The sequence below is a fragment of the Podarcis filfolensis genome (genome assembly GCF_964270895.1).
Source record: "Podarcis filfolensis genome assembly, chromosome: 17".
NCBI lineage: Eukaryota > Metazoa > Chordata > Lepidosauria > Squamata > Lacertidae > Podarcis > Podarcis filfolensis.
This window is the reverse complement of record NC_139621.1, coordinates 39,876,591-39,902,196: the sequence shown is the minus strand read 5'-3', so window position 1 is coordinate 39,902,196 and position 25,606 is coordinate 39,876,591. Positions and strand designations below refer to the sequence as shown.

Genomic DNA, 25,606 nt, shown 5'->3' with positions numbered 1-25,606 from the left:
CAATGCTTTTTTCAGTGGAGCTGTGAAGGTCCTGAACCATTATTTGGAACTGGTAATGAATTAGATGTGAGCAAACAAATTAATTCAGACAGCACAGAAGTGTTCACAGTCAGTACAGTGGTATCTCGGGTTAAAAACTTAATTCGTTCCGGAGGTCCGTTCTTAACCTGAAACTGTTCTTGAAGCACCACTTTAGCTAATGGGGCCTCCTGCTGCCGCCACACGATTTCTGTTCTCATCCTGAAGCAAAGTTCTGAACCCGAGGTACTATTTCTGGGTTAGCGGAGTCTGTAACCCGAAGCATCTGTAACCTGAAGCATCTGTAACCCGAGGTACCACTGTACAGCTTTGAGCTGAACCAGTGTTTTGATGCTGTAGCATCTCCCTTGAAACTACAGATGTGCCTGGAAAAATTCTGTGCTCCCATCTCATTATCTCCTCCTAAAGTTGTAGTAAATGATGTTGTAATAGCCTTGTAGAATCCAGAATAGCCAACAATGTCCTGACAGGAGACATGGTTAGGATCTACTGGTGAATCACTTAAGTCCTGGTGAACCACTCAACTTCTGGACCTGAACTAACACTGCCTCCCTCTGGGCAGAAAAGACTATGAAGGACTTTCTGTTCCAGTTGAGCCTTGCTTGAGCAACAGAGTCTTCCTGAACTTCACTATATTATTGCATGCTTGGTTATTATTTGGTCCCAACTACTAACTTGTTCCTTGACCCTTACAAAAACAAGAGAGTAAAAACAACTGTTTACCCTGTGACCTATAAATAATGTAAGCAAACAAATGTCCTTAAAAGTCCTTGAGAATTGAGGAAGCCCTTTTATTCCAGACAGATGAATATAGTACATGCCTGGAGGCATCTGCCACAAGAGACCATGTGGATAGAACACTTTATATTTTTAAATCTCCTACTGCAGTAAGGGAGGACAGGAGAAGGCCGAGTGCGGGCCTTCAGTTGACCACTGGTCAATATCTGCTTGATCTTCTAGTGCTGAGCTTCTTACAATGAATGTTTGACTAAGTGGATTTTGGTCTGATTTTACAAGTCACTTCTTATGTCCTTATGCATAAGTGAATATTCTGGATACATGAACACAAGTTTATGCCTTGGCTGTTCAGAGATCCTGAATGGACTCCTAAGATGTTGGGTGGCAAGGGAGATGGGGGACAACAAAAGAAACAAGGAAAGAGGCCTTGTCAGTGAGGCCATCTAATGTGAAGCCCAAGTGTGAAAGCTAGATGATACAATGGTGGCAGAAGTTCCACCAGCATCATGAGAGCATTTTTCTAATAATAAGAATGTCAGCATTGGACCTGAGGCAGCTGCAAGGTGAAAAGTCAGGCACAACTGAGGCACACCACCTCTCTTTGCAGTCTGGATTGATTTTAGGGCTATGACAACGTGAGCTTAAGTAGGGTTGTGGCATCCATCACCAGGAGTTACGTCACTCCTACAAGGACCAATGTCATTTACGAAGCCATACGTGATAAAATACTCCAACATGCAACAACCTCTCTACCCAGGGTAAAAACAGCATTATCTCAATTATATTGCATTGTAGTTAGAGTACTGCATCCGCCCGCCCCGAAGTGATTGCACCATGAAATGTTAGTCTGGTGTGGAAAGGCTTTTCAGGAGTTCATTTCCAAATCTAACATAGCGAGTAGATTCTCTGATATCAAAGAACCCTTTTGGGCTCTTTCACCTCCAGTTGAATGAATAGGGTTTAAAGCCTTTGTTATAAAGCCCTAGGGGACTGTGATTGACTTACACAATTGCTAGCGAGGAACGGAAATCTCAGATACAGACTGTATTTGAATACTAATCTAACAAATAAGTTGGAAGATGGGAAGAAGAAAAACCAAGAATGCATTTGAGATTTTGAAATTTCCAGGTGGTCAAGATTATTCCAAATTACGTTTCAGAAACAATATGACCTAGCTGTTTTGATCTATGGAAACTGATTCAATTATGGAATTAGATTGCTTTGTGCAAGCGTTCTGGCATTATGGATTCTGTATACAAAGATGTGTCATGACAAACTGGGTGTTTTGCCAAAAGCACTGCACAGAAAGGCCTAAAAAACCCTAATATAATAAATGATTTCACATACCACGGATGACATTCTTGAATTACAACATTGTAAATCCATCCATGCTACAAAATAATGACATGCCTCTCTATGCAGCAGAGAAAGTATTAAAAAATTAGAACAAATTGGTTGGCTGGGATATCCATGTCAAATTCCAAGGGCGATTTTTGTGACTTCCAATTAGAGAAGGTTGGAACATGCAACAGTATATCAAAATGTTGAATTCTACATCTCCATTTTAGCCCAGATTCTTATGTGGTATGAAACCGTAACAAGCTTCATTTCTCTGAACATAGAGTAACAAGTCATAGAATAGCAATAGAAAAACCAAGCCTTCAGCTTTGCCAGCAATGCACCAATTACTAGATGACATCTCTGAATGCCCCCCCCCCCCGGTAATGGTATCTTAGTGCAAATTCCAGTAACTATTTGTAAGCTACTGTTATGAACACATCTCCATATATTTTTTCTGACAAACAAAACATTACAATTCTTAATAATGGAATTTCAGAATAAATCTTTTTCACAGTTATGTGCATTGTCTTTCACTTGGCTCTTAAAACGCTGCATTATTCCACTGTCCACTTATCCGTCCTTTAGCATATTAACAGCTGGAGCCTATGCATATTTATTTACAAGGAAGTGTCATTATGTTCAATTCCAGGCAAGAGAGCGTATCATAGCAATTTAATAGCGCAGTCCTGAGCATTTAGAAGCAAGTCTGATTGTAATGAACTGGACTCGCTTCCAGGTAAACATAGTTTGAATCAAACCATAAATCTCCCTTTCAGTGTGAATCCTGTCAATCTGATATAAAATGTTCCTGGACTAACATGCAAATACATGTAAATATAAGCACTAAGATTGAACTGAGTGACACTATCATGCTAAATTTACACTGGGTGAAGTGTTTTAGGATTTGGGATCTTAGATACATCACCAATGAGAATTCCAATCTGGCAGTGCAGGTATGGAGTGGGAGAATGTAAGGGCAGCGTATTTTAGCTGTCTATTGCAGGCATAGGCAACCTCAGCCCTCCAGATGTTTTGGGACTACAATTCCCATCATCCCTGACCACTGGTCCTGATAGCTAGGGGTCATGGGAGTTGTAGTCCCAAAACATCTGGAGGGCCGAGTTTGCCTATGCCTGGTCTATTGAGTTCAGAAAGAGTTTTTTTAACTTGCACTACCTCTCTTGTTAGCATATCATTATGCTAGTGTAATGGTTATAGGGGTTGCTCGTGTGTAAGTTGCCGCCACTCCTGGCTAGGTTGCCTGGTTAAACCTTTTCTGTCTGGACAGCCCTTCACTTCGTGGCTGTTTCAGTCGCTAGCAGAATCCGTCAGTGAGCGTTTCTTGAACTTCTTCCAGCAAAGAAGTTCTTTGACGCCAAGTCTACGCCTACTTTCCCTGCGCGGAAGTTTTCTGCGCAGGGTGGGTGTGGGTAGTGGAGGACCCGTGCTCTCCCCGCTGGTCTCCGGCGAGGAGTCCTGGAGCCCCCTCGCCGATTCTCCCATCTGCCCCCCTTTATCCCTGGTGTTACGCTGATTTCCTTCCCCAGCCGATGAGCTCCCTCTCTCCCTGCTGGGCCCTTCTTCAGCATCGCTTGGGAGCCTTGCCTCCACCTCTGGCTCCGATGTCAGTTCCCTGACAGCTAGCATAGGGAATGGAAGCTGATTCTGGGTGAGTTTAGAATAAGCCTATTTATTACACCCCTAAAATGTCATTGATGCTGCCCCTTTTTGCCTTTTTGGTAGAACATGTCTGAGAAATGGTTATGAAAGTATAATGTTCTCCTAACTGCAATCCATGATCTAGTACAGAATCTTCTTTTGTTTGTCCCCGTGCTAATTTCAATTTGTTGGTTAGCTTTTCTAGTAGGCCTGTTTCCCATACAGTGCTACCAGCCATGGCGGAGCTCAGTGGATGGAGAAGCCAGCCAAGTCTCAGGGAGGTACTTGCCTGGAGGCAGAGACCATATACAAAGTCCAGTCCAGTCCTGAGGTCAGGAGCATCTCAGTTCACGTAGTCAGATGATCCGGGGTCAAGAAAGGCAATGAGAACCAAGAAGCAACAAGGTCTGGTCAGGAACAACGAATGGTGTTTCCAGCAACTGACTTAGGCTGGAAGCCCTGCTTTAGAAAGCTGGAGCCAGCTGGTTCTCATCAGCAGCAGGTGGAGTCACTTCGCTTTCTGCTTCTTCAGGCTGCTGCTCAGCAGGTGAAGCCAACTCCTGGCCCATGACATACAGTTTGGTACCAGTGCTCCATGTTCACTCTTGACCGTGCGTGAGAGAGCTCCTTTCTTTCTATAAGAAAGGGCACTTTGCAGGAAACAGTGTAGTCTCAGAACACATGTAGGAAGAATGCACCACAGATACTTGCTTCCTCCGGGCATTCTTGGACTACAACCTCTAATATTATGAAGTGCAGTACAGTCATACCTTGGGTTGAAGTAGCTTTGGGAAGAATGTTTTCGGGTTGTGCTCCGCGGCAACCCGGAAGTAATGGAGCGGGTAACTTCCGGGTTTCGCCGCTTGTGCATGCGCAGACGCTCAAAACGATGTCATGCGCACGCGTGGAAGTGGCGAATTGTGACCCATGCATGCACAGACGTGGGTTGCGTTCACTTCAGGATGCGAACGGGGCTCTGGAATGGATCCCGTTTGCATCCAGAGGTACCACTGTATACAAACTTAATAAATAAAATAAAAGTTATGCTTTTATCTATTTATTTGGCACCATCAAAGGGGTGAATCTGCGTTTAGTTCAGATGCATATTCTTGGGCTTTAGTAGGCAATGAGGACTAAGTGTTTATATTATTGAGCACAGCACCTATTTACATGGGCTAATCATATGCAAGGCTAGGACTTTATGTGTCCTCCTGAAAGACGCTCAACAACTTAGGGTTGCCTGTCCAAAAATGGTGGGGTGCACCCCTTTTTCTAGAAAAAAGCACTGGGCACAGCAGATGAATATCACTGAAGAACCTTTACACCAAAGTATGCAGTGTTTATGGTATGCACTGAATGTTACACATGTGAAAAAGTACAAAACATCAGTTCAAAATTGCAGATATCCAAAACAGTGTTAACTGTTTTGCCTAGGAAATATGATGCTCAGAGGAGGCATGCGCCTGAAACTAGAGCAGAATTAGTCTGACGATACGGGGGGAAAATACAACTTTGTTTACTGCTAAATCACTGCTTCACTAATCAGTTCAAAATGCAAATGCAGGCTATTTCCATCCGTATCTGATAAATCAAAACAGGCTTTTCAGAACCATCACTTCCCCCCCCATACAAATCATTTGTCAAATTAGCAATCTGCAGATGAAAAGCATTTGGAAGGTAAATATGAAAAACTCCTCGATTGAAACAACACCATGATAGGATTTGCACACACTATTGTGTGTTATTTTCATATTAATTCAGAAGGTAATCTAAGTGCCATATTGATATTCCTCATGAATAAGCAAGTATTGAATTAAAAAAAACATTGGTTCAATGTGAAAATGAAACCAGTGTGTTTTCCTCTCTAAAGGACAGCTGTCCCAAGCCGGCTGATATCAAGGTATTTTGGACCATGATGAGCAGTTGTCAGAGATGAGAGAAGCTGTGATCCCAAATATGTGGAAGGCACCAGGTTGGGAAAGGCTGCTGCAGGATTTCATTAAGTGGGAATTATCACATGACTTTGCATCCTGCTAGCTACAATATCTGAAATTCATTTTTACGACAGTACACTGGGGACAATGGATGGGGGATAAGTGAAAAGAGGATGGAAGCAGTGGAATAAGAGAATGGTGATAACACACCTTCCAGAGCTTCTCTTCTGACAAGGTAGTTAGGCATTATATATAGGGACAAGGGTGGCACTGTGGTTTAATCCACTGTGCCTCTTGGGCTTGACAATCAGGTTGGCGGTTCGAATCCCCGCGACGGGGTGAGCTCCCGTTGCTCTGTCCCAGCTCCTTCCAACCTAGCAGTTCGAAAGCACACCAGTGCAAGTAGATAAATAGGTACCACTCTGGCGGGAAGGTAAACAGCATTTCTGTGTGCTCTGGCTTCCGTCACAGTGTTCCGTTGCACCAGAAGCAGTTTAGTCATGCTGGCCACACGACCCGGAAAGCTGTCTGTGGACAAACACCAGCTCCATCGGCCTGAAAGTGAGATGAGCACCGCAACCCCATAGTCACCTTTGACTGGACTTAACCGTCCAGGGGTCCTTTAACTTTACCTCTTTAGGCATTATATTGGATCCTGAAGCAGGAGATGGTGATGATGGAATTTGAAACCACTTAGTCTGCAATGCCATTGACATGGGAGATATGTATCCTGACTGAAATTTAGAACCAGAGGTTGGGCATTTCCAGCTCTATTTTTTCCAACCTACCTCCAAACTTAAATAACATAATGCTTAACAAAACATGGAAGATGTTCATTGTGTGTGTGTGTGTGTGTGTGTGTGTGTGTGTGTGTGTAAAAGTGTAAATTCTGAAGTGTTTCTCTGCAACCACAAGAATCCGAGATTTATTTTAGAATAATTTAAATCATGGCTCTCCATATAGCATGAAGACCATATTAATGATGTAAACAAGTCATTAGGGAGGGGAGGGGGTCAGAGGTAAGAGTCCAAGTTTTACATGCAGTCAGCCCTAGGTTGAATTCCAGGCACTTCCTCTTAAAAGAGGTCAGGTGGTTGGGCTGGGACAGATCCTGGAAAGCTGAAGCTATTCAGAGTAAATAATAATAATAATAATAATAATAATAATAATAATAATAATAATAAATTTTATTTATATCCCACCCTCCCCAGCCAAAGCCGGGCTCAGGGCGGCTAACAACAATAAAATAGTACAACATTCTAAAATCATTTCATTATAAAAGTAATTCAAATCAAATCGATGGCAACCATTGGGCCAAAGTTATGTGAAGATTGCCGAAGGAAGGGGTCAGACAGTGCCTTGGCCAAAGGCCTGGCGGAACAGCTCTGTCTTGCAGGCCCTGTGGAAAGATGTCGAGTCCCGCAGGGCCCTGGTCTCTTGGGACAGAGCGTTCCACCAGATCGGAGCCACAGCTGAAAAAGCCCTGGCTCTGGTTGAGGCCAGCCTAACTTCCCTGTGGCCTGGGACCTCCAGCTCTAGGCTGGACGGACCAATGGCCAGCTTTGCACATTCACATTCTCCTCATGCTGCTTCTTGCTCCACTCCATCCCAACATGTTTAAAACTTATTTGAATTCCAGTGTGACAGCTGTCAAAGCACATCAAACGTTTTCCTTAAAAAAGAAAAAGAAAACTGTCTAACGTCTAACATGCAGCGTTCTTTCTATCATTATCCTTGTATATCATGTTCATTTATGGGCAACTGCAACAACTAAAGGGTTCTCTTAGGATGAAAATATTCCTTTTCCTTCCCATCGATCCACAGTCCTTGTTTCTATGCAGAGAGATCTGCAGTTTATTCCAGTGCAAGTGGAATTCAATTAAATATGAATTCTAAGTACTTCGGCACGAAAGCTCACTGTCTCTGAGACATCCCTTGGTTATGTGAATTAAATATTCCTTTGGCTTCTGAAAAATGAACAATTTGTTTTTGAGCCAAATTAAATAAAACAACTAAACATCATTAATGTCCCTGGCCCCTGAAATCTCTCAATTTTTATAACATATACTAGGATTTCTAATTAATCTTCGATGAAAAATGAAACATGACAAGATTATATTCTGTTTTATTCAATTGGACCCTGTATTTCCTTTAACAAATATCCAAGGTGGCTCGCAGCACAGTCAAAATATTTAAACCCAATCAATAAGAACTATATAAACTGATCTAAAGGAGAAAAGACAGCTGATATTTTTTTTAAAAAAACACGAGCGAACAAACAAAGAAACGAACAGGGGGAATTAAATCCCACCAGCAACTCAGCAGGAAAAATGTCTGCCATAAAGGAGATGTTTTCACATGCCAACAGAAGTAAAACAGAGAGGGTGAAACAGGCATGAGAGGAGAGTACTAAACTAAAGCTTTGGAGTGGCCATGGAGGAGACAATTCTTTATGTCCTCTCTGGGCACAACTCATATGCTGGTGGGGGCATAAAGAGATCTTACTAACTGGGCAGGTTCATGTAGGAGAACAAAGTCCTTCAAGTATCCTGGTTCCTAAGACAGTTTAGGGCTTTAGAAGCACAGGACAAACAGCATTTGCCCAGATATGTACCCAAAGCCAGTGAAGTTGTCTTAAAAAAGAAGTCATGTGATTCCCAGCTAAAGCCAACAGTCTTATCGGCCACATTCTGGACCAATATTTCCAGACACATTTCATTGCAACCTGCGAATCCAGGATACAGCCTGCAAACCAGAGTATTCAAGGGGACTGCTATCCCCTTTCCAAACCAGGCTGAACTCCTATTCCCAGATCAACCTTTCTAGTGCCCAGGAGCACATCTGCCTTGTCTAGATAATGCTTTCATTTGTTTTTCCCTCACACAGTCCATTACTGACCTCAAGGACTCAATTAGTATCACAACCACCACGCCAGAATGTAACACAATGGGAAAAACAGAGCTGAGGAGCACTCTTATGTGGATGACACTGTACTCCAAATTCCTGGGCAACAGGTTCCAGTGGTTTCATATAGCTACTGCGTGACTTGAGAAACAAAATATTTGGGAACCCAGCAAGCCAAAGAGAGTTCTCCAGTACCATTGGCTAGAACTCCTCCCCCAGGAAGTGATGGAACCAGCACAAAGCGATGACACCAAGCCCTATCCCGGCTAGGTTATATTGAAGGATGTCAATAGTACAGACAGCTGCTGAGAGGTTTAGCAGAACCAAAAGGGACTCACTTGCCTTAATCACTTTCTAGCAGAGATAACAGTTATTAGCTGTACAGGAAGGGGAACCTCAAACCTCACACCCTCTGATCAAGAGAAAACCAATACTTAATGTTAACCAGTGCTTTATCTTGACAGATAAAAGGGTCTCCAAACCATTCAAGTATTTTCTCCTACTATTTATGGCAAGGGCTCTCTGGAAATTTGACTACTGCAGGGGGAAAGAGGGAAACACTTTCTCTGGCAGCCAGGTTCTTCTTCCCAGTCTTGCTTTTCAACGAAATCATTAGTCTCAGCAAGATGCTGCCAGCTGGGAACATTGCTAGGTACTGACAGAGGTAGTGGCAATTCTAGATCTTTGGTTAAATATACGTATGCGTCCTATCATGCAGATGCTGGCATAGCGCTGAGCCTGGGGTGTCGAGGAGATCCCCTGCCTCAAGCCTCTGGGCTTTTGCAGAAAGGTGTCTGCAGCACCTCCACACCTCCACTGCCATTGCTTGCAAAAGGCCACAAGGAATGGAGACCAACGTCTCCTCTGCTCTCCCCAAACTCTTTCTGAACTGCCGTTGGAAAAGGGAAGCATTTCATCTGTTTACACTCTTTGTGGGATCTTTGGGCAAGGCATGTGGGGGGCACTCACCAGACATTGGGCGGGAAATTGCCACTGACAAGTGGACTTAATTGAACCCTGCATTTGTCACAGTGTGGAGTGCTGGCTTTCTAAAAAAAATAGTCTGCCTGAATCAAATATTCCATATTTCTGAACCGAAGCAGCATAACCAATGCAATATCTATCTATATCTATCTATCTATCATCTATCTATCATCTATCTATCTATCTATCTATCTATCTATCTATCATCTATCATCTATCTATCTAATCTATCTATCATCTTTCAAGAAGCGGCAAATCAACAGGAACTCAACAGTTCTGAAATTTCATCTGTTCCGCAGCAGAGTTCAACTTCCTGGGCTGGGCGGAGGGGGTGGGGGAGGACTGAATAAGCCCTTCATGAACTTACCGTGGATGACTGTGGATGCCAAGAGCATTGTGAGGAACAGCAGCTGTGGCGGCCACATGACTGTGGACCAAAACTTAAGGGTAATTCAGCAGCGAAAGTTTCCAAAAGAATGAATCAAGATTCCTCTCTGCTGGTAATCCTCCAGGTGATAGTTCGCTTTAATCCGAACGGGGTGGCTACCCTCTAAACCAACACCCTCACCCAGTGTCCAAAATTCAAGACCTAGAAAGAAAAAGAAAAAAGGGGGAAACAGTTAAGAAACCGGGTGTTTCTAAGCACCACAATCATTGTGCACTTGGCAAACAGTTGCACCAAGTAATACTTTCCAACAAGCCTTTGCTCATGTCTCCGTTCGGTAATTAGAACTAGAAATATGTCAGGATGAAGCAGACATTCTATTGAAAATTTAAGCATAGGATTAATGCGAATCTGTGGGAAGCACAGATTGCATGCAGGCATCAAGAAATTATAACTGGAAAGCAAGACCTAAAGAGAAGACACAAAATAGCAGTGTGGAACAATGCTTTGTTATTTCTTCCCCAAGTTTATGAGGTCTAATTACAGGCTTATCAGGTCCTTGAACCACAGTCCTGAACAGATGTAAATGCATAATAAACAAAATAGCAAAGTAAACTCTCCCAAGGCACAAGACTTTCCCTGCTTCACTTCCCAATCCAAAAGGGTAATAAGTAAAAAAATAAAATAAAAGTCTTATCATTTACATAACGCTTTTCAAACGTGGGTAATCATTTGTCTTGCAATCCTCAGAGTAGCTAAATTATATATTTTTTAAATTGTGATATTGCAGATGACAACCTGATGTTGAGGGAGACAGAGGCTGCGGCACAGATTTATTTTATTTATCAGTTTTCATGTGAAGGAGCAAGCACAGAGTGAGACAAAAGTTAATTTCCTGAGGGGGCTCTGGAGCCCCTAACAAAGTACTTCTGCTATCTTCTCCGCTGCCCCCCTTCCCTGTCCAGGGACTTGTTCATTTTGCATTATATGGTTGCAATAAGTTTACAATGTGGCTGGAATCAAAAAGGGGGGGGGTACAATAGCTTAACAAACCCATGTGGTTTGCAGGGAGTAAATCCTCAAGGACTGCAGTCCTAGCCTGGCTGTCAGTGGGCTTCAAGAAATGGAATCAAATGGAAAGGATATAACTGCGGCTACGTCTAAAATACTGTTTGTGGCTCTGCATTCAAAGATGCCCTTAAGAAGCTGGAGAGAGTGCGCGATATGCCTTCCAAGCTTATCGATTTTAGAAAGTTTCGTCTGACAAATTTGCCCAGGCTGACTGTAGACGCTAACAACAACAACAAGAGTTACTGACAACTGAGCTGAACTGCTTTTCAACCAACCCACAGGGATATTATGGCCATAAAACCTATTCCCCGTCCCCTCCAGCACCAGTCACTCCTGAAGGCTCATGCACCAGATTGCAGCGAGTGAGTAAGGTAGTGTCTATTGGCAAAACCTATTTGGTGTTTCGCAACTTTCTGACTAGTTGCAGGACCTTAGCCAGACCTAGCAGAGTAAATGCAGAATCCACGGAAGCAATTGGCGACTTGGCTGCTGTGATGGCCTGGGAATCCGATTCAGAGGCTGAACCGGAAGAATCCCAGCCTGCACAGGAGTCCCCGCCTCCAGGGCCGGCTGAGCTGGGGCAGGGCCTTGATTCTGAAGCGCCTGCACCTGTGCCGGATCCTCAGGAGCAGACACCAGGTGAATCCACTCTGGCTCCGGAGGCGATTGAGGACGCATTGCCTGCAGGTGCTCCTCTCCCAGCCCTGTCAGGGGAAGGTGAGTTTGCCTCTGGGTCCGGGAACCCTCCAGCCTCTCCTGAGCTGCAGAGGCTCAGGGCAGAGAGGCGGAGGGAACTGGTTTCTCCCAGGAGGAGTGCTCGCCTTAAGGCCAGGAGAGGCGGGTCTCCTGGGGGCCGGGACCGCCCCTGGCCTCAGAGAAGATAAAGGCCAGTCAGCCCGGTCCCAGGTTGCGGGAGCAACGTCGTTGAAGAGCTGTTTCGGCCAGCATCCAGTCCTGTTCCCCCAGAGTTCCTGTCCTTGCCCAGCTCCTCGCTGTGGACCCCGCTTCGCCCATGGAGGACTGTCTGCCGACCCTCGACTCAGGTCCTGGACCTCGCCCCACGGTAACCTCCCCCTGGACCAGCACAGCTGCAGACAGGATAGACGAAGCAGGAACCAGGAACTTGTAGTTAGGTGTTTATTATATATAGTGGACTATATACAGGAACAGAACACTATGTTAGCTCTCTCTGACACGACTCACAACTCCTACACTGACACAGAACTCTGAACCTCTGAACTCTGAACTAACACATTCCTGTCAGTAGAGAGCTTGACCAATCAGGGAGCTGTCTCCATGCCTCTGTTATCACCAGGCAGACTTACTCCTTCAGATTGCCTTCTGGCTGTCTGCCAAACCTTAATTGACTCTGTGTCAGTAGCTGCACGTACACAGATTCCCAACAGTGTCCCATCCAAATCTTGCTATACCAACAGCAGACCCTCCAAGTGTCCTTATTTTCCAGGGGCAGTTTGGGTTTACAGAAGCCGTCCTGGTTTCTGATTTGATCCCAGAACTGTAGTTTGTTAAAGTTGTGGGGATTTGTAGCTCTGTGGTGTAAACTGCAGTTTCCATGATTATTTGGGGAGAGGTGTGCTTTAAACACATGGTGTGTACACAGCCTAAGTGGGGATGAGGCAGAGGGAGAAGGGCTAAACTCCTTCAGCCCTGATGTTAATGCCCACACTGTGGTTAGAGGTTAGCTGAATAGTTCAAACTCACCCTTGTTGTTGTATCTGCATCTTGTCTTTGTACCAAATGTGCAAATGCAACTTAGTTTTTTTAAAAGAAAATACAAACTTTGCAGCTTTTACAAATACTCCATGCTTGCAATAAAGCGGGTTAAAGGAGCAACTTGAAAGAATATCAAGGTGTGTCTGTAATTGATTGTATATATAAAAAAATGTTCATATGTAAAAAAGATTCCCCCCCCCCCATGATAATAGGCTAACTGATAAATAAATAAATATCCTGCTGGGAAGCAATTTCAGCGGGAATGTTCTCCACATGAAAAGCAAGTTTAATTGTCTTTCAGAACTGTAAGTTGTAATAAATTTCTGTTAATGTTTAGGAGCAAATTTGGTTTAATGATGATTGCTATTTTTGGCTGCAGGGTGACATGAAGTTTAAGTGTAAAACAGATTAATGTTTTACACTACGGTGGTTTTCTTGCAGACTCTCCTTGACTTAACCTTTTCACACCTCAGAAACCATTTAATATAATTTTACTTCTAATAGGCCAGAGGCAAACAGAAGCATATTTGCCACTGCTGAATGAGAATTTCTTTTCACGTACAAAAAATGTTTTATATGTGCCCATAGGCTTCAAAAAAAAACAAAACACCAACCTAGGAGGTGGTCAATGAATTAATAAAGGGATTTTCGGTAGATGTGGAGACCAAGAGATCCCTCTGCATACAGACACACCCGTGAACTAGGAGAAGGATACTTGCCAGCAAGCAAACAAGCAGCTTTGTTGAGCCGAGTCTGAGCCACTTCAAAAGGACAGGAGTGCAAAAAGAACAACACTCTTTAAACCTCCCCCAATTAAAATGTTCTGGCAACATCTGGGGAAAGCTGGAATCTCTTATCTAAATGGAACACTGAATCCTTAGGAAATGTATTTTTGTTCAAATTGGGGTGTGTCGGGGGGAAATGTATACTTGGAACAAGAGTTTTATAATGAAGAATAAAGTTTCTCCTGAAAATTGGTAGTGTGTTACTTCAAAACCCACTATGAAGTGTCAAGCTGTGTCCCATCCCCTCCAGGCTGTAGGCTGATCTAAAAAGAAGCAGGAACAGAGAATTTCTGCGGTGGAGGTAGGGAACTAACAGAAAGGCTCCTTCACCCACCGCTGATGAATAATGCAGGCTCAGAAAGCAGCTGTAATAGCTCCACAGAATTAAATGTCATAATATAAATAAAACAAGTAAAAGACGGTTTAGCATATTAAATGCTCGGCTCCTCCAAATAAAGCCCGGTGTGGAATGCACATGCACACGCAAAAAGCCGTTCCCCCCATTTAAACTTGCTAATGATCCGTGGCATGCTACAATTAAAGCTAAGTGCATTTCCTTTAAATTTGGCAACAACCATGCATTATTATTTCCCCCCAGAAAGGTAAGTTTATCCTAAATAATTCTACACTTTCAGCCACTGAATTACATGGCGGCTAAAAGGCACGCTGTGAAGAGACACGCCAGCTCCCTTCAGGAGTTCAGCGCTTGCCTGGTACAGAGGGATCACAGGGGCAGACTCTAACCTTTGGCCCTCCAGATGTTTTGGCCTACAACTCCCATGATCCCTAGCTAACAGGACCAGTGGTCAGGGATGATGGGAATTGTAGTCCAAAACATCTGGAGGGCCAAAGGTTGGGGATGCCTGCTCTACCCAGTGCATTCACATTCCTCAGCACACAGGAACATTATAGACACATGAAGGCACGCATGTAGGGCAGGATGAAGCCATGCTGCATTCCTAGATACATCCACTGGGTGGGTGAGAATGCTAATGATATCTGAAGGGGGTTAGTACGCCAAGACAGCTGGGAGTCTTAGCAGAGAAAGCGGACTCATCTGCTTTGCATAAAATACCCTGTGTAGCAGGAAACGCCCTCCCCCCAATCATTCAGTTTGTACAAACTTCACACACACTCACACACTACATACGCTACACTTCTGTTATAAATTCATAGAAAATCAACCATACATTGGATTTGCACTGTTCCACTTTTATTTTACTCCATGAAGGAAGGACTACAAAATGGGGAAGGTTTGATACAGGGCACCCATAATCCCTTCAGCATCCCAGCACATCCACAGGAGCCCTGCCCAGTTGCTATGCCAACCCTGATGGTCCTAGACAGAAGACCATCAAGATCACAAAGAACTTGCATATGGGAGTGGATTCAGCACAGACTGGAACAAAGGACAATAATCAGCTCTTCCCTCTGGGGGCAGGAAACTGCAAACTCCCCTCTGTCACCTGGAAAGTGCTCATGGGGAGGGGGAAAGGGGGAACCAGCCAGGTGACAGGACACTCAGGTTACCACCACAACTCCTCCCTCAACCCCTCCTTTTTGTGATGTATGCATGATGTTTCTGGGGGTGGGCTTGATCTACAGGATGGGAATTTCAAAAGTCTTTATAAGACCTTGCACACCATTTTTTCTGTGTCCCTCCTCTCTCCTGCAAGTGCGAGGAGCACCCTGTTGCAACAGTTCAATAAAGGCCAAGCCTACAGGCTGCTGTTTTGCTCCAAGTTATCCTGGTTGGTGTCTTTGTTTTTGTCCAAGGGAGCCCTCGGATTTTTCCGTTAACACCTGTTTGGGGGCCTCAAGCTACCCTTCAACTGAGGATCATGGAGCGCTTTGCAATGTAAAAAACACGAAAGTGCATACCATTGTTAGCATCTATTGATACCAGTTAGTATCTGTTGAATTTTCCACAGGCTGGGACTTCCATGGTGGATACTAATAACGGTACTGCATTTTTGTGTTTTTATGTTGTAAAGTGCTCTGTGATCCTCAGTTGAAGGGTGGTTATATAAATTTAATAAATAATAATTCAATAAGTAATATTACAAACCTTATTATGGTCAGACCAGCATGAGATACAAACCCGTGAATAAAATAAAGCATATAAGACTTAAAGAAGAGAGGGATAAAAGCAAATAGTTAAAAGTGGTTATAATTCACCGAAACTTAAAGCAGGGAGAGACAAAAGACAAGTGGTTAAAAGGGAGCGACTATAAGGGAGTCGAATCCCCGTGACGGGGTGAGCTCCCGTTGCTCGGTCCCTGCTCCTGCCAACCTAGCTGTTCGAAAGCACGTCAAAGTGCAAGTAGATAAATAGGTACCGCTCTGGCGGGAAGGTAAACGGCGTTTCCGTGCGCTGCTCTGGTTCGCCAGAAGCGGCTTAGTCCTGCTGGCCACATGACCCAGAAGCTGTACGCCGGCTCCCTTGGCCAGTAAAGCGAGATGAGCGCCGCAATCCGAGTCGGCCATGACTGGACCTAATGGTCAGGGGTCCCTTTACCTTTACTTATAAGGGAGGGGATGTGAAGCAGCACAGGTCTTGCACTGTGGGCCTTCAGTTTAGGCCTGGTTTACGCCCGTCGTGGAAGTGCAAAACCTAGCAACTAAGTAAAATGATAATAGAGCTGGGATAGCTCAGTTAGTAGAGCACCTCTTAATCTCAGGGTTGTGGGTTTGAGACCCACGCTGGGCAAAAGATTTCTGCATTGCAGGGGTTGGACTGGATGACCTTCGTGGTCCCTTCCAACTCTACAATTCTGATTCTAATAATGTGCCTCTCACCCACATGGCTCTTCTTTGCTGGGATTGCTCTGCTCTACATTTAAAGTACTTGATACAATAAATTCATGGGAAGCAAATGGGGAATAGCATATACCGTATTTTTCGCTCTGTAAGACGCACCAGACCACAAGACGCACCTAGTTTTGGGAGGAGGAAAACAAGGGAAAAAATATTCTGACTCTCAGAAGCCAGAACAGCAAGAGCGATCGCTGCGCAGCGAAAGCAGCGATCCCTCTTGCTGTTCTGGCTTCTGGGATAGCTGCGCAGCCTGCATTCGCTCCATAAGACACACACACATTTCCCCTTACTTTTTAGGAGGGAAAAAGTGAGTCTTATAGAGCAAAAAATATGGTAAACAATGAAAAAGATGGAGAAATCCACAAGCAGCTAAGCACATAAAATATTCACTTTTAAACAGACAGGGAAATAACCTGAAGGTAGTCAGTAAAAAAACAGGCATACAACTCAAGTTATAATAGTCAAATAAAGAGAAGAAAACAGAATGACATAAAGGAGTATAGGGGAAAAAAAATCTTTGAAACCATGTTGTCAAAAAATGTAGCATGCTTCCATGGCTTCTTGTGGAGATAATAAGATTCTTTGTAAAAAGCTGGATCAAGGAAGTTGAGGAAAATAAAGGTAGCTTATCAACAGGAATGAAAAGGAGAACTTTAAAAGAGGGGAGGGAAAATGTCAGAGCAAACGCAAAGAAGAATCTTGTAAATTGTGGCACTTTAAAGACTAACACATTTATTACGGCATAAACTTTTGCAGACTACAGTACACTTCATCAGCCGCACAAAGTGTTATTATGCTGAGTTGCAGATGTGTGTGTGTATTTATTTTTATTTTTTTATATAAATATATATAATTCAGCTTCCAGCACTCAGCTCCCTTCTCTTGAGGGTTTTCAAGCAAAGTGCTGGTTGAAGTTCAAGGCAGCTTTCCAGGACAAGTGCTTACCCATCTCTATTAAGAATGCATGTGGAATACCACAAATATTGGCACTTTAAAAAGAAACGCTGAAGTCCCACCATTTATACTAGGATGGATTATTATATGGTGGAAAACTCAAATTAAGATGAAGTGAAACAAATTATCAGAAATAAGGTTGGCAGGGCGTTGCAAGAAATACCGTTGCTCAGGGATATGCACTGGCTGCTGATTTATTAAAGGGCCAAGTTCTAGTTGTTACTATTAGTATATAAAGCCTGTAGCAACTTGGGACGAGTTGACCTGTGAGATCACTTCAATTGGCAGAGTCAGCCACTACTGTAGGTGTCACACAAAATCACAGAATTGGAGAGTTGGAAGGGACCCGAGGATCATCTAGTTCAACCCCGTGCAATGAAGGAATATGCAGCTGTCCTGTATGGGGATTGAACCTGCAACCAGGGCCGGATTTAGGTCTGATGAGGCTCTAAGCTACTGAAGGTAATGGGGCCCTTTGTATGTCCAGCTGTCCTTTGTCAACAACAAATTGTAGCTGTTTTTTGTGTTGAATATATTGCTAAGGGGCGCGGGTGGCGCTGTGGGTTAAACCACAGAGCCTAGGGCTTGCCGATCAGAAGGTCGGCAGTTCGAATCCCCACGACGGAGTGAGCTCCTGTTTCTCGGTCCCTGCTCCTGCCCACCTAGCAGTTTGAAAGCACGTCAAAGTGCAAGTAGATAAATAGGTACCGCTCTTGCGGGAAGGTAAACGGCGTTTCTGTGCGCTGCTCTGGTTCGCCAGAAGCGGCTTAGTCATGCTGGCCACATGACCCAGAAGCTGTACACCGGCTCCCTTGGCCAATAAAGCAAGATGAGCGCCGCAACCCCAGAGTTGGTCACGACTGGACCTAATGGTCAGGGGCCCCTTTATCTTTACCTTTAAGAAAAATTATTCTTGGTATTTCCTGTTGAGAAAAGTGTTCCTACCCCTTGAAGGGACTCCTATTACTATGCCGGTGTAGTTCTTCAAGAATAGTATAAGAAGCGTCATGAAATGTCTAGAGGGGTGAAAGGCAAACATTAATTAACTTTTTTTTCCTTTAGTGCTTTCTTGGAGGAATTAATTGGTAGGGCAATCAGGACAGACGTGCTTTTAAACCAAAAGTTTTTTGGGTCACTGCAGTACCTTTTTCACAGCAAGTTCATTTGTGCCTCAGAAGTCAGATGCCTTGCGAGATGAACGTTTTGGTTCCTGAAAGCCGCAAACCCGGTAGTGAGCGTTCCGGTTTGCGAACGTTCTTTGGAACCCGAATGTCCATCGCAGTTTCCGATTGACTGCAGGAGTTTCCCGCAGCCAATCGGAAGCCGCGTCTTGGTTCCCGAAGGTTTTGGAAGTCGAACGGACTTCCGGAACGGATACTGTTTGACTTCCAAGGTACAGCTGTACGTCCTGTGGAAGGGTTAACTTCCTCGCCATGCCACTCCTGACCCACACTTTAGGGGGCACACTGCCCTTTGTTTTATTTGCTTTATTTTCAGAAGGACTGGGAAGGGATTTCTCATGTCAGGCTACAATCCGTTTCCACGACATTTCTCTAACTGGTAATTCCCACATTATATTTGAGCTTTTGCACGATGTAAAAGCCACTTCTGGAACCATAGTGGACTATAGCACATGTTGCGCACTCATTTCCATATTGTTTGCAAACAGATTTATTCCGGAAGCACATAACATGGAAATGGGTACTAAACTTGCACTCTGTTCCACTGTGGTTCCAGAAATGGCTCTTACATCACATGAAAAGCTCAAAGGCAAGGCAGAACCTAAGAGCTGGGGGGAAATCATGATCATGGAATAAACTGCAACGTGAATGCACCATTAGTTCTGATAAGCTAGCAGGCTTGAATGTTTTTTGGCCTTTGCTGGGTGCTTTCATTTTTGGATGAGTTTTAATTTTGAAGCAGTTGGTTGATTTTGGCTATTTAGCCCTTTTCTAACATTTTTATTTTATTTTTTTTGCAGTAGTGGGGTAGGAGAACTGCAAACAAGAAGCCCTTTTTATTTTTCAGGTAATATGAAAAGAATGGGGTCCGAAAATGCATGGGACACAATTATTTCCACATCCCTGTGCCCTGTGAGGATAATTCAGAGTGCAAAATCTATGTAAATATCTTCTAGAGGCATGTAACTACTTGTCCAGTATGAACAAAAGGAAATATTATGTATTCACACATTAAAATTAGGAATAATAAAATACAATCAATGATAATATAATTGTTAAATGTTAGTAATTATGAGTAACAAACAACTAATAAACTTGATCACAGCTACTTAAAGGACAAGCAGAAGGTACAAAACACGGCAGTCAATTTCTGACGCAGTTGGCCTCTCCCAATACAACAACGTCTTCTTTGAAAATTTGGTAATCTGTTGTAGGAAGACATCTTCCAAGTCCTCTGCCTGGTTTGGTGGTCTGTAACAAATTCCCACAGTGACATCCCTATTACTTCCCTCTCCTTTTATTTTTACCCAAATGCTCGCGGCAGACCTTCCTTCCATGCTCAGATTAATGGATTTCCTCACATCCTTTATATCGATAGCAGTCGGTTGGACATCACAATGTTGATTACCGGGCGGCACACTGCTAAAAGGAAGAGGGGCAAGGCAGAAGACAGCTCAACATTGTGGGGGCACAGCAGCAGGACCTGCCCCACGCCAAACTCTCTGCTGCCCCACACCTCTCACTAACCAGCGGCAAACCATGCCACTAATCTATCTGATGTGCTGTATTGGATTAGGATATTTTGCTTTTCATTTATTAACCAAGGACTAGCGTTCGAAGAGGGACGCGGGTGGCGCTGTGGGTAAAACCTCAGTGCCTAGGGCTTGCTGATCGTATGGTCGGCGGTTCGAATCCCCGCGGCGGGGTGAGCTCCCGTCGTTCGGTCCCAGCTCCTGCCCACCTAGCAGTTCGAAAGCACCCCTAAGTGCAAGTAAGATAAATAGGTACCGCTTTATAGCGGGAAGGTAAACGGCGTTTCCGTGTGCGGCGCTGGTGCTGGCTCGCTAGATGCAGCTTCATCACGCTGGCCACGTGACCCAGAAGTGTCTTCGGACAGCACCGGCTCACGGCCTCTAGAGCGAGATAAGCGCGCAAACCCCAGAGTCGGTCACGACTGGCCCGTACGGGCAGGGGTACCTTTACCTTTACCTTTTAGTGTTCGAAACTCCCATTGTTCTAGACACATTTTGCAAAAGGGAATTTTATTAAAACAAGCAGTTTCTGAGCTCTGGGCGCAGTGCTGCGTTTAAGATTTCAGATTAAAACTGCAGAGTGGAAGGAAAGGAGGACCCCTTTCTGCCTCTCCACTTCCAGCTATTCTCTGAAGACTGGAGAAGAGACCCTCTTAAGAATATTAGGGGGGTGGGCAGGGGAAGGACTAGACCATGTGAAAAATGAACAAAATATTTTAGCTGCAGTTCATTCATTGTCAGCTTTGTATTCTTGTTATAAAAAAGTGTGCCTAGACATTCCGTTGTCGCGCCCATAACCAAGGTTTAAGGTGCCATTTAGCTCCTAGGTTTCAAATCTCAGTTTCTAACACTGCCTGTGAGAAGTTCTCAATGAATGTTAAAGTTGTGCATAACCGAATGTTCCTCCAAAACAAAACACCTTGCATTTAAAAAAACCTAAACTGCTTTGAGGTTGTTGTCACTTTGTTTATGGTGAAACGGGATATAAACATCAGGAAATGAAAGGAAATTAATGAACTACACATGAGAGAGAAGAGTCCTAACCTTCTTCCTGGCATGCCAGTTTTTGGCTGCCAAAATGTTCGATAACCGAGGTATGGCTTCCAATTGGTTGCAAGAGCTTCCTGCACTCAGCAGAAGTCACGTCGGACGATTGGCTTTGGAAAAATGTCCAAAAACTGGAGCATTTACTTCCAGGTTTTTGGTGTTCGGGAGCCGAAACGTTCCAAAATGGAGCAGTTTGGGAACCAAGATTTGACTGTACATGGATTTTTCTCACATAAGAGAATTTGCTCATGTGAGCCAGGGAAGCCAAGCTGCCTGGTCAGCCACTATAGCTTTATATATACAGTGGTACCTCGGGTTAAGTACTTAATACGTTCCAAAGGTCTGTTCTTAACCTGAAACTGTTCTTAACCTGAAGCACCACTTTAGCTAATGGGGCCTCCTGCTGCTGCTGCGCTGCCGGAGCACAATTTCTGTTCTCATCCTGAAGCAAAGTTCTTAACCTGAAGCACTATTTCTGGGTTAGCGGAGTCTGTAACCTGAAGCATATGTAACCTGAAGCGTATGTAACCCGAGTTACCACTGTACAGTCGTACCTCTACTTATGTATCCCTCTGGATACAGAATCTTTGGGTTACGGCCACAGCAAACCCCAAAGTGTATACGTCTGGGTTTCGCTGCGCACGCATGTGCAGAAGCGCTCTGGACCCCGGGAACGAATTACGTTCGTATCCGGAGGGTCCACTGTAATGCTATTCCCTTCCCCTCTTGTTTGGTCTGCTCCTTTCAAAAATTTACACCCTTCAATCTCTGCATTTCAATTACGACTCTCATCTTGTAAGGCTTCAGTAATGCCCATTCAATCACATTTGCCTTCCTGGATAAATATTTTGAGTGGACCCAGTTTATTTCCCATACTCCATGCATTGGTATAGAGCACCCTGACCCAACCTGCTGCCTGCTACCCAGAGGTATCTTTAGACCAACTAGAAATGCAAATGCCTGCTGACATGTTAGATAATTTGCAAAATGTATACCTGCCCCCCACCCCCCCGGCTCTGACACTATTGGTAGCTGGCTTCACAAGCCTGTGAAAAGCTCTATTTCTTGCAGATGCTGATTTAAAATGTCTTCTCTCTGAAGCTGAAGATGTTAAGAAATAAAACAGATGAGTTGATAATTAGCTGCTCTCAAGCATTTCATTTCTGTAGGTAATAAATATCTAGGTTTTAATGCTCTGTCAGCAGATAATGATGAAATGTTCGCCCTAACTGACCAACAGTAAAAAGTGAATTTTTCTTTAAGCCTGGAATTACTTTTTTCTTTTTTTACAGTACTCTTAATGGAGCCCAATAAAACATCAACATGTTTCATCGTTATCTAGATTCAATAAACCCTCTACCCATTTAATTAAGATAACATTACAAGCTATATGTTTCAGGTTGAAATACAGGGCAAGGTTAACATCTATCTGCCCTAATTATTTTCAGAAAGATACTGAACTTCATAAAACATTAAAAAAAACCGTGTTTTGGAAATGGTAAGAAGCCTATGAACTTCAGTATAATTAAGTTCAGTTGTAGTTCTTTTGAACATTTGCCAGTGACTAACCTCCATGTGTCAGTATCAACTAACATGGTGCACATCTGCATGTAAAATGAACAAAGTCTTGTGGCATTTTCAAAACTGATGAATTCATTACGGCAAAGGTTTCATGGACTACACTTCAGTCTGTAAGTTACTCTATTTAACCGTCTTAAGGGAGCCAATAACAGGGCTCAAGCCACCAGCCACACCACAACCAGTGTTCGAAACTCCCATTGTTCTAAGCGCGTTTTGCGACAAGGAATTTCTTTAGCGCAAGCAGTTTCTGAGCTCTGGGCGCAGTACTGCACCTAAGATTTCAGATTAAAACTGCAGAGTGGAAGGAAATGAGGACTTTTTCTCTGACTCCTCACTTCCAGCTACTCTCTGGAAGAATATTAAGGAGGTGGGAAGGACTAGACCATGTGAAAAATGAAAATATTTTAGCTGCAGTTCATTCGTTTTCAGCTTTGTATCCTTGTTATTGAAAAAGCGTGCCTAGACATTCTGTTGTTATGCCCATAACCTGGGTTTAAGATGCCATTGAGCTCCTAGCTTTCATATCTCAGTTTCCCAGTGCCCACAAAATATCCATCACAACTTACACCTGACACTCTGAAACAGGTCTTTTTAAAAAAAGTTAATCAATTGCATGTTCTCCACAGTGATAGCTATCAGAAAGAGATACACAGAACATATAAAACTAATTATTTACATTTGTAAGGCACTCCATCTCAAGAGTTTGATATTAAAGATAATCTTTAATATTAAAGAGACTTCAGTTTTATAGTAGTATAAGGACTAGAACAGGCACCCCCAAACTTGGCCCTCCAGATGTTTTGGGACTACAATTCCTATCATCCCTGACCACGGTCCTGTTAGCTAGGGATGATGAGAGTTGTAGTCCCAAAACATCTGGAGGGCCAAGTTTGGGGGTGCCTGGACTAGAAACACCATGTCAGCTCCCCTTCGGGTTTTGAGCCACTCCATTCGACCACCACCCAGCAAAGGTTAGTGTTCTGTCCCAACTGAGCCCAACCTTACTGGGCTGTTTTCCTAGAGAGTTCCCTGACTTTGCAGTACTGCAAAACTTAGGGTGCTCCCAGGCCTGCTGCTGCTTCCTTCTCCTAAGTATGGAGGATGCATCTTGACTGCATAAGGACCAGCTTTGCTATTTGCACTTTTAACGCCTTTTCTTTGCTGTCTGTGAGGGACGCAGGTGGCGCTGTGGGTTAAACCACAGAGCCTAGGACTTGCCGATCAGAAGTTCGGCGGTTCGAATCCCCGCCACTGGGTGAGCTTCCGTTGCTCAGTCCCTGCTCCTGCCCACCTAGCAGTTTGAAAGCACGTCAAAGTGCAAGTAGATAAATAGGTACCGCTCCAGCGGGAAGGTAAACGGCGTTTCCGTGCGCTGCTCTGGTTCGCCAGAAGCGGCTTAGTCATGCTGGCCACATGACTCAGAAGCTGTACGCCGGCTCCCTCGGCCAATAAAGTGAGATGAGTGCCGCAACCCCAGAGTCGGCCACGACTGGACCTAATGGTCAGGGGTCCCTTTACCTTTACTTTACCTTTGCTGTCTGAGCAGTCCAGGACCTCCATACATACTGCCCAGGCTTGTGCCCTGCAGAGGTCACTTTGGTGCTGCTAATAATGTGGGATGCAGCAGTTATGAGTTAGCAGTCTCTGCTGCCACAGCAGGCGCTGTGATTCTCCAGGGGTTTGACTTCACCCCCGGAGGCGCATTCCCCCCCCAAAAAAAAAACCCCCCAAGATGACTGACAAGCGAAAACTTTTAGATATGCACAACCTCTGCCCGGCCAACTGAGCGCTCCCAAAGCCCTTGCATCGATTCCACTTCTCAGCCATCATCAAGTAACATTCCTTTGGGCACGACAGATTCCAAGCATTTTATGACAGGAAAATGAATGACTCCTCAAAGCACTGGGCAGTCAGATGAATAAGAAGGGCTACAATGAATGGGGGGGGGGGGGAGAATATAGCTGTGGCCTCAACCTACTTTTGCTGCAGTGCTCTGAAGTATATTTGGAGACATTTCAGATGAGATAAGGGAAACAGAGCTAGATACATTGGGGGGGGGCGTGCAACATTTCCGCCAGTGCCCATTACTGGAGATTGATTTTATAAGCCTCACGGTGCAGGGTAGTTTAACCCCCCCCCAAACCTCTCAGCTATTTCTTCAATGAATGATTTCTACCACAAGGATTTAGTTCATTAAAGCCCCCCAAGAAGTACTTTAAAACATGCAGCAGAACCATCTGGATGGCTCGGGGCTCAGCTCCTGTTGCACTGATTAAATTTTGTCGGCACCTGCTATCTACTTAAAGTAATAATAATTCAAAATTAAGATGAAAATATCAAGAGTTGCCAGCGTAAGGATAGACTCAAACACCTGACAGAAAGTCTTGGCTGAAACCACCTAAAGGACAAGTCCTTTTCCTAAATAGGACATTCCTACTTTCCCTTCTTGTTTTATGAGGGAAACTTAAAAGAAATGCCCTAAAAATTGGCAGGACTATTTTTCTAGAAAAAGAGGTGCCAGGACTCACAAGGAACATCTCCCTTGTTCTCTTCTGTGAGTTTCATGGCTTAGAGGAGATTTGTACCTAGGCTGCGATCCTATACCCACTTACCTGTAAGTAAGCCCACTCAAAATCTTAATACACACACACACACACACACACACACACACACACTCCTGCCAACCTAGCAGTTCGAAAGCACGTCAAAGTGCAAGTAGATAAATAGGGACCGCTTTCTAGCGGGAAGGTAAACGGCGTTCCGTGTGCTGCTCTGGTCCGCCAGATGCAGCTTCGTCACGCTGGCCACGTGACCCGGAAGTGTCTTCAGACAGCGCCGGCTCCCGGCCTCTTGAGCGAGATGAGCGCGCAACCCTAGAGTCGGTCATGACTGGTCTTGATGGGCAGGGGTACCTTTACCT

General features: G+C 44.2%; 1 protein-coding gene across 19 annotated transcripts in view; it reads right to left on the bottom strand.

Moving 5' to 3' along the window:
* The window catches only part of ADGRL3 (adhesion G protein-coupled receptor L3), a 531,565-nt gene that overhangs the window by 334,408 nt on the left and 171,551 nt on the right, over positions 1-25,606 (bottom strand). For all 19 annotated transcript variants that reach the window (XM_083592813.1, XM_083592800.1, XM_083592815.1 and 16 more), the window contains exon 3: positions 9,967-10,188. In XM_083592813.1, coding sequence (XP_083448939.1) covers positions 9,967-10,024 — 58 coding nt within the window. In that variant the 5' untranslated portion in view covers positions 10,025-10,188. The remainder of the gene's footprint in view (positions 1-9,966; positions 10,189-25,606) is intronic.